The sequence below is a fragment of the Centroberyx gerrardi genome, chromosome 9 (genome assembly GCF_048128805.1).
Source record: "Centroberyx gerrardi isolate f3 chromosome 9, fCenGer3.hap1.cur.20231027, whole genome shotgun sequence".
Classification (NCBI taxonomy): Eukaryota; Metazoa; Chordata; class Actinopteri; order Beryciformes; family Berycidae; genus Centroberyx; species Centroberyx gerrardi.
Window position 1 is genome coordinate 9495350 of NC_136005.1, and position 9523 is coordinate 9504872.

At 43.3% G+C, this 9523-nt stretch overlaps 1 protein-coding gene across 2 annotated transcripts; it reads right to left on the reverse strand.

The window, feature by feature from the left end:
- Positions 1-20: 20 nt before the first annotated feature.
- Positions 21-8803, reverse strand: scyl3 (SCY1-like, kinase-like 3). 2 transcript variants are annotated; one of them, XM_071917605.2, is made up of 14 exons: positions 8534-8803; positions 8221-8418; positions 7263-7448; positions 6534-6647; positions 6286-6342; positions 6070-6172; positions 5776-5887; positions 5613-5690; positions 4744-4883; positions 4399-4589; positions 2742-2913; positions 2262-2432; positions 1359-2167; positions 21-703 (listed from the first exon to the last, which is right to left on the reverse strand). In XM_071917605.2, the coding sequence occupies exons 2-14, from the start codon at positions 8383-8385 to the stop codon at positions 641-643; spliced, it is 2361 nt and encodes a 786-aa protein (XP_071773706.2). In that variant the 5' UTR covers positions 8386-8418; positions 8534-8803; the 3' UTR covers positions 21-640. The 2 variants fall into 2 exon arrangements, with proteins under 2 accessions (XP_071773706.2, XP_071773707.2); XM_071917606.2 differs by lacking the exons at positions 8221-8418; positions 8534-8803 and having other exon boundaries at positions 6534-6600; positions 7263-7312.
- Positions 8804-9523: the final 720 nt, after the last annotated feature.

Genomic DNA, 9523 nt, shown 5'->3' on the forward strand with positions numbered 1-9523 from the left:
TGGGCACATTTGATACCGTAAACCTTTTATTTCACCAGCAACCATAAAGCTACCAATAAATTATGTCAATCTTTATTTCACATTCATTCAAAGTGCAAGCCTCCTGTAAATCAAACTTGTCACATTTTGGACAAGTCAGTGTCCTGCCAAAATCTGACCCGAATCTTGATGCCAGTAGTGAAGTGTATGGCACAGTTTAAAAACTAGAGAAGCAGATGAAAACAAAAGTTGCCATTCACCTCAGATTAAGGTCCTGATTTATCACAAGTCCACTAATATCCTCATTTGGCAAAACAATTAAAAATGGCTTCATTAATGTCCCAGTCTAGCTGGTAATAACCACCATCTGATAAGCAGCCCATCCTTCCAGTACAAAAGTAAAGTTACCTTCATGAATGAAGACAATGATATTAAATGTCTGGGAACTCACAGTATATGATATCAAAAAAGTATGACAGTCTCAAGTCATCCATTTCATTATAACTGCATCATATTTTTAAATGACTGGATCCCTGTATAAGGGAGCAAGTTCCAGTCCATTGGCCGTTTGTGAAATGGCGCTTCTAAAGGTGGTGCATCTTGGGAATTGAAGTTTTCCAGTGGTAAGTCTCTAAAATGTTGCTCCAGATGAGACAGTTCATCACCAGGAGTTCTCATCCTCCCAGTTCAGATCATCTCCATCTCCCCAGCCATCTGTTTCAGTCTGAGAGAAAAACAAAATAAGCATGTGAATTAAAAACAATTCAATTTCATTGAGACTGCCAAATTATAGACACGAAGAAATTTGCTTCAATGCATAAATTAGGTTAATGTCTAGGCAATTGACAAGACCAAAAAAAAAAAAATTACAAAAAAAATGACCAGGGTTTGACACACAAACCCTGATTATATGATGGCAAATAAGCTCTTTCATAAACTTGCTGCCAAGTGACAAATACATTGCTAACTTCTTTTATATCTGTCCAGTATTCAGTTCAGCATAGTGCACTTTAACACTTTAGTACACTACATACTCAACACAGATGAAACAGCTTAGTTTTACCTGGCTTCATGAAGGAATATTCAGCTTTTGACCTCACCTACTGAGAAAAACTCATCCAGTTTGGCATCATTGTGGCAGTCCTGTCTATTATCTACCACTCACTCTATCCTTTACTACAAAACAAGTACATATATTTTCACATTAAGAGACCAAGTATCCTTTTTTTGCCTGTAAAGATTGCTGTAGAAGCTTAGAAAATTTTCAACCACCTTAACTGCACCCCACTTGTGACTTTGCACCTAATACTGTCAAAATGCTGTGCAAAACTTTGGAGATTTGATCCAACACGCACACACACACGCACACACACACTAACCTCGGTCAGGTCTGCAGCTGCGAACTTGGCAGTGAGTGTTAAAGTATCTATGGATGCATCAGCCTGTGTTGTTTCAGTGTTTCCTGAGGCAGCCGTAAACAGTCTGGGGTCACTCAAACCGCTCTCCCCCGGTAGCAGCAGAGTGGGAGAGGACAGCTTGATGTCCGGCACCATGTCTGCAAAGAAGTCCAGCTCTGGGTCTCTCTCCGGCTTCTTCTTCACCTCAATGGTGAACTCTTCCCCCAGACCGCCCATCCCCCCGTTCCTTTGTGGCACCGTGGGCTTGGGCCTGGAGTTTGATGGGACGCTGTGTGAGTCCTTTTCCTCTTGACCCCAGCCGTTGTCCCATGAAGAACTGGTCTTGCTCTCTGCGGACCCTCGCAGGGTTGAGCTCAATCTGAGGGGTTTGGAGGACCCCAATCTCAGTGGTTCAGGTGCGGGGTTTATTGGTGCAGAAGTGGCGCCCCCTCTGGGTGGGGTGAGGATGACTGGGTCTGGTGTGGGAGCTGTAGGGGAGAGGTCTGAGGTAGGTTCGGTGTCCTCAAAGTCGTCCCATGGCTCCTCCTCCACTTCCTGCGGTGTGAGAGGCAGTCTGCTGCTGACTGGAGCTGCTCTCTCTGAGGCCTGGATGTGGATCTGGACTGGCTGTCCATCTCTGTCCTTGGCGCCTTCCTCTGGGTCGCCCCAGTCAGGCCATTCTTCCACCGGACCCTCTAGTCTGTCTGTCTGCTCTGGGCTGTACGACGGTGACTCCACCTCACTGTTTGGGCTGAAGCCGTTCAAAGGCAGCGACATCTCTCTAGTGATAGCTGAAACACAGATCAGAAAAGTAGGCTGAGCTTCAGGCATAATGTTGAAATGTGAATCGAAATCAATAGTATGGAGGGAACGGTGTCATCTTACCTGATTTTGGTGGAAGTGGGTAATTCCTGGGATTCTCCCTACTCCTCTGTAGGCTATCCATGTTTCCCAGGACCAGGCCTACAGCCCCTAAGGGTTTGGGGAACAAATTCAGGACCTTAGAGGGCTGGGCCATCTGGGGGTGGGACCCTCCAACTATATGGACAGGAGAGGCTGAAGAACAGAGAAAGATGAGATTAATACCGACCCAATGCTATTTTTTTTTTTAACCTTTACTTACCCAGGAATAGTTTGCTGAGTGTGCACATCCTTTTCAGTAACACCCTACTTCATATGGATACAGTTATACAAATTTACAACTGGGAGGGAGGGTAGAGCGATACTCATTAATTTTCCATGCCCAGATTTTCTTCAAACTGGTGACCAGAAGGTTCCTGAACCAGCTGGGAAAATGTGCTGGAAAGTGAATGAGTAATGCTCTTTTACTATTATTATTGTTATCATTAGGTCAGTGTTCCTTACTTTCAGGGGTGACCTCTGTGGACTTGGTGAAGTTGGGTGTGGTGCGTTTGAAGACCTTGGTTCTCTCTCCTCCGACCACCACTTGGGCCCCCAGTAAGGGCACCAGCACTGCCAGACTCTGCAGCGTCATGGCAACCAGAGAGTCGTTGGTGTCTCTCATTCCCAGCAAAACCTGCAGCCAAAGACAGGGCGGAAGGGAAGACAAGATCTTTATTGGAAATATTAGGGATTACAAAATATACTGGTACCTCTATCAATACTTCATAACTCATAATAAAATCCATATCACAACATTGAAATAGTTCAAGAGTAACACCTTTGAGTTATAGACTGGTACTATGTAGTTCTGAAATACAACAACGCCGGTTATACTGTCAACATTTGAGGCCAAATGTGCCGGTGCCATATTTATTTCACTAAACCTGGCTCAGTTCGCCCTCCAGTGGTTAAAATGCAGCCGTGTTCAAGGATTTTGTCCTAAGATATGTCATGTGGTAAAAAAAAAAGTTACCACCCCAGCCCATCAGTCCGTGCACATGCCCACGAACACCCTGTTCCTCTTCTCACCAACCCGGACCAACCCCAAACCCTCCTCCTTTCCCCCGTTCTCACGCCCACGCTCTTGCACTTTTTTAAAAATCACACAGCAGGTGGAGAGAAGCTCAAACTGTGTGCAGAATTATTATTTTTTTGGGCATTTTTTTCCTTTATTAAATAGATGAAAGCGAAAAGAGACATGAAAGATCAGGAGAGAGGGATGACATGTGACAAAGGTCCTGGGCCGGATTCGAACCCAGAACGTCGCGGTTATACGTGTATGTGTCTTAGACCACTGAGCCACCAGGACATCTGCAGAATTACTCTTTAAAAGAAAAATAGGAAAAAGGAGGAGTGGAATAGACAGAACTGCAGTCTGACTCTTGACAGTGGACTGCAGCAGCCGCAGTCCATTTAAACTAGCTGACAAAACTGGTGGCTGAAGTGAAATATGTAACCATTTCGCTTACAGAGCCAACAAAGGCGGACACTTGACCAACATATCAAAACCCCTGTGCAAAAGTTGCCACAAAGCAGTCCAGGTCAAGTACGGTAACACAAGTAACTTTGCAATGCATCTCAGTTGTTCTGTGACATTGCTTGATGGTTTTTCTTGTTTGCCGTGGTGTCGTAGTACTGTGGAATTTTTTGATATTAAACTTAATAGGAATGGGATGATAAATCAAAATTCAATATATCGCAATACAAAAATGTGAAAATACGTATCGTGGGGCAGAAAAATGCATTGTGATATTAGCTATGTTTTATTCTGCTGTAGTAATCACAAATAAGTTCGCTTGTCCATCATAATTTCACAAGCTCTCCATCGAAATTACATTATTTGCACTTTGTTTTGACATTTTTAAATTGTTGTTTTCATTCTAGCAAGCCAAGCCATTTCTAGAAAGATTTGTGGTTCAGAAATAAACGTAATTCTGCACAGTCAGACTTTATTGTCATTGAAACTATTTATTACATCGTATCGTGGTTGTATCAAATATTGAACCCCATATCACGTGTCGAATTGTATTGTGAGAAAAGCGTATCGTCCCATCCCTAAAACTTTTATTTTGGTATTGGTATCCAAGTAAAAAAATTTGGTACTGTGACAACACTACACCTGCGGTAGGATCTGGTTCTTGAGCTCGTCGTGGGAGAAGAATTCAGCGTAGACGTGGATGTGAGCCAGCAGCACAATCCTGACGTGCTCCTCGTTGACTTTGAAGAGCTTGAGGAGCTGAGGAACCACGTGTTTCCGGTAAAGGGACACAGACAGCAGGCATTCCTCTCCGCTACCGCCACTACTAGAATCTGTCAACACAGAGGAGATGAAGAGTGACAGAGTGGCACATCGCACTACAGTTCTGCCTGACCACTGTGCCTCTTGTTCTTTGAAAGGGGATGTATTGATCTGAGGAGCCATTAGCAGCAGGATGAAGAGTGCCTCACTAAAACGGCGTCTTACCCTTCTTTGGCCTTAAGAGATGAGGCAGGAAACTTTTGACAGCCATGGGTTCTGCAAACACCAGAGAGTTGAGGAGTTTGGGGACAAGGCGTGTAGCTATCAGCTCTTCAGGAAGGCTCTGGACCCGGTCTAACAGAAACCTACACACACACACAAACATACAACTGGCATATTAAGGGACTCCCTGGCAAAATCATTAGTTGAATTTCACTCTTATTTCACTGAGAGAATGTACAAGAATCTCCCATCGTTATCATCACCTGTCTACAATATAAACAGTTATATAATTCTATATGAAATAATGTTGAACAACAAAAAAAAGTCTAGGATGGGCTTCCTTGCGACACAAGCTTAGGAAATACAAGTCTGCCGTCTAATGTGCATCTATCCTAATGTGTTTCTTAGGAACCTCTGTTCTACATGATGACATTACACCATTAACTGGCTAGGAAACAAAACAGGCCAGTGTTTCCCATACATATGCTCATCTGTGGCACAATGACACAATATCAGCATGGCCACCACAAAATAAAAAGTTGGTCAAACATGACAAAGGACAAACATGTTTGTCATTTGCTGATACACAGACCAGCAGCATTGTACTCAATTCCACAGAGCCTCCCAGTGTGAAAACGATATGAAATTTAACTTGATACTTTTAATTAGGAGATTTATAACACTGCTCAACACTACAAACCTAACATGAGCCCAGTGCAGAGATTTCATTGCATATTGCCCCTGATGTAGGTAAGTACAAGTAATTAATTCTAAACAAACACTGCCACAAGTAAGCTGTCAACTTGTGGGGAACACTGCAGGCTACATATAAAACAGAGCATACACAAAACAAAAGAGGAGTTGTTACTCACTTAAAGAATTCATTCTTTTCTTCTTCTGTCTTCAGGGTGAGGCTCTTCAGGAAATTCATCACTTCCAGAAAGTCATTCCTGTTAACAGGAAAAATACATATTTGAAATCAGATTCTTTTCATCATGTACTGACGGCAACGACAGCAGACATAACCAGACAAACCTGAAGAAGTCATGAGTCAGCAAGGAGCTGAGTGCAGGTCGAGACAAGGGGTCAGAGTTCAGCAAGCCTGCCTGCAGGGTCCTCTTCAGACTATCAGACAGCTCCTCCGACACTGGAAAAAAAAAAGAAAAGATGAATGTAAACAATGATAACATTTGAGAAGATGTCACATTAGGGTTGAGATCATCAGTAAACATTACACTTAAGCATGAGAAACAACAGATCTTTCCACCCTGACACACACCTATTGAAAATAAAAATGAACTGTCAAATTAATCATCATTGGATACTCACCATAGCCATTCAGGAGAGGGATAAGGGTCTCCACCATCATTCCAAAAGAGAAACAGTCTCGAGAGTGAGCGTGTTTATCAGGGAGCGTTTTAAAGCCCTCAACCTGTTGACAACATGTTTCAAGTGAACAGATTAATTAAAAAAAATATGTATATTTGTTGATCTCAGAACAAGAGCAATCTTTCCATTTTCCGTCTTGGCCTTCATTATGCTTACCCGCTCTTCTGGGGGAACAGAACTGGTCTCTCTCACATTCTGAATGCTGCTGAGAAACTGAGGAGATGAAGAAAATTTAAAATCAAAATGTGTAACTTGATATATTGCTGAATGAGTTTTCAAATATCTGCTGCAGGTGCTTTATATTTTAGGAAGAAAAAAACAACAACACACATTGTGTACCGTGGGAATTTATTTGGGCTGATGGTGAACTTCTTTCTAAAGTTAGTTCATTTTCTACCTCTTACCTCAGGAGTAGCCTCAGAGAACTTGCAGACAGTCTCCATCCCTCCCAGTTTCCAATGTCCGTCTTCGCTAACAAATACAGATGACATGCATACATTGTTGTGGCTTGATTTGCCCTGGAGTGAGACAGGGGAAGAACTTATGACTAATGTGGAAGAAGCACTGGCACATGCTGGACATATAAAACTAATTTTCCATGATGATGCCCTCTGGGCGGCCTCTCTTTCTTACTGTCACTCTTTAAATCTCATGCAAATAAGCCTGCGGGTGTTTCTAACTGAGCAACACAAGTTCAGGCAGGAAACTCAAGCTGGTGTCTTCAGCTGATTGGACTAACTCAGCAGCACACCTTTGCAAGTGAACCAATCAATATACACACACACCCTAATGTCAAACCTTTTAAATGACACGTACTCACTCACTGTCTAGCTCGCTGTGGAGACTGCCACTCTGCTGCTGTTGTCTACTGTCATGAGACTTGCTGCTTTTGTTCACCCACCTCCTCCCCACCTGCTTACATCTGCTTTTATGTACTATATGGTTGGTTATGTACTCCCTGACTAAGGTCTAATGTGCAGCAGCGAGCCATAAAAGCAGATCTATTCCACCAAAACCAAACTTATTGCTGTCATAACCATTTATAAACATATTAATATCAATACGTGAGTTGTCCTGACTAAACTACATCGCTTGCACCCAGAGCAACACGTGCATGCTGTTTTCCCCCTCACCCTCTCATGCAGGAAGACGAGAGCCTGCAGGAGGTCGTAGATGCCTGCACAGATCTCCTCCGGGGAGAGGCTGTCCAGCAGCAGCTCCAGGGGCTGCACCCGCTCAGTCACCAGGTGGATGCCGCCATCCTGCACAGAGCATGACAGGAAGCGCAGCAGACACGGGTGCCTCAGGGTCTTCAGGTGCTGCAGGATATGAAGGGAAGCAGATTCAGAAGGTGCACCTACAGCCATCCTGTATTTAATTATTTCCTTCAAGATACTGATTAAAGATAAAATTGATGTGTCATGCAACTGAGTGAGAACACAAGGGCTCTAAGTAGTAATGCAGCCTGAGTGTTCATTCAAAAAGATCAATGGCGCCAGAGCCACTGATCAGCAGCTTAAATCAAACACAGACTGCACTGCAGTCAATGGAAGTAAAAGCATAAAGACTTCACTTAGTGGCACTGGCTCTATAATGGTGTATGGTACTTTAGCTGGACTCAGACAGTGTGACATATGGTGCTTACAAAGTACATTTAATTACACTGCATACACAATTAAACAGCAGATATACTGTATGACACTGTTGATATTGTGCATATTGTGTATTGTTTTTATGATGAATACAGAATTTTCTGCAAAGGACAAAATACATTCAATCCCATTAGTGGGATGGTGGGTCTCCTGAGAGCAGCACAAATCAACTCCCTTGTAAACAGGCCTATGATATCTGTGTATGAGACATCTGGAGAGGCTATGCTACAGTCCAATAAATCAAATTATCAATCAGACCTTAATAAAGAAATTTTAGTTTAATAAAGAATGTTTTGAGGCACATGATCACATCATGGGACTCTGCACAGAGTCCAGAAGAACCCAAGATTTCTGGATACCTAAAATACAACATCCCCACCCTCTGAGAACTACGCCACGCAAGGCACCCACAATAAACAACATCTGGAAGCCTTCTTACTTTAGCAGCTTTGTTGACTTTGTCTTCGTTGCCCTGCTTGTGGACAAACACGGACGCAGGCTTTCCGTCCTGGAGCACCGCCGAGTACATGGTCAGTCCGGAGGGCAGGGTGAGGAGCGGCTCCTCCAGGGTGCAGCTCCGCACGGCGCTGCTCTCCGCGCCCATGGCTGCTTACTCTCGGACCTGGGAGGGGGCAGCCTGTCGTACAACACACAGACAAGGGGGGGGGGGGCATTTGACGATGCGAGGTTGTCAGTCGTGAAAACGCACAAAAAAAAATACTCGTTATAGGGTGAAGGTGACATGATATTACCTGTTTCACCGTATGAGCTTTACTGCTGTACGAGAAGTTAGCTAGCTTTAGTAGTTAGCTGGCTAACCTCGCCGCTACGTTGGCCAGCTTGTCATTGCGATGCTTGTCGGTAGCCTTTCCGCTACAAAGCATTCATGTTAGCCGCGGAAACATTCACAATTGTCCAAGTAGTCTTACAAAATGGTCAGACGGTTAGTTACAAATACAGTTAACAAAAGGGAAAAGGTCTTAGCTGCCTGGCAAATCGGCAATGCTAACGTGGAGCAAGCTGTAAACACAGACTCTTCCGGTCAGAGACGAAACCACGCAGACCGGGCGAGTGGATTTCTGTTAAAATGTTAGAAATGATCCACTCACTGCAAAACATCTCCGAGAATTTGGGAAAGTAGTTGTATACAGTACTCAATATGTTTATTATAATGCGGTATATAATGCTAGTTAAATCGATTTAGTAGTATGTATCAAATTCAAACAAAATCACAAGTACCCCTACTTTAAATGATAATGGTTGAAACTAGAGTGGTGTGAGATAACGCAGGTATGCAAGGTGACTACACAAATGCAAAATTCAAGTAGCAACTGACAGACATCACCATAGACTTCAACGAGTCATCTTTGAAAAAAGTTGTTAAATAATAATAATAATAATAATAATAATCACTAATAATCAGATCCCGTCTTTTCTTGACGGAAATAAAGTTATGTGACATGACAAGAGCATAGTTGACCGAGTCAAACCACAATCTTGAAAGCCAGCCTGCAATCCAATGATGCTGAATGGGGATTTACTTCTTTATTTTTATGATGATAACTGGTGTGTGCAACCCTCTCAGGGAGCTCAGCACTGGATTAAGTCTAGCTGAAGTTGATCATGACAGGATTTGACAGGTTGCACGTCCAGATCACGGTTGCTCAATCTGATCTGTGCCCAAGGTTCAAGGGGGCTGTGAACTTTTTCCAGAGAGGTCAGTGAGTCATCCTAAAACAAAC

Excerpts from the sequence above, each read along its gene's own strand:
- scyl3 (XM_071917605.2), bottom strand. The coding sequence starts at position 8,385 with ATGGGCGCGGAGAGCAGCGCCGTGCGGAGCTGCACCCTGGAGGAGCCG. Across the intron at positions 4,590-4,743 it reads TCTCTTAAGGCCAAAGAAGG|ATTCTAGTAGTGGCGGTAGC; the intron begins GTAAGACGCCGT and ends CTGTGTTGACAG. Across the intron at positions 704-1,358 it reads CAGCTGCAGACCTGACCGAG|ACTGAAACAGATGGCTGGGG; the intron begins GTTAGTGTGTGT and ends TTTTTCTCTCAG.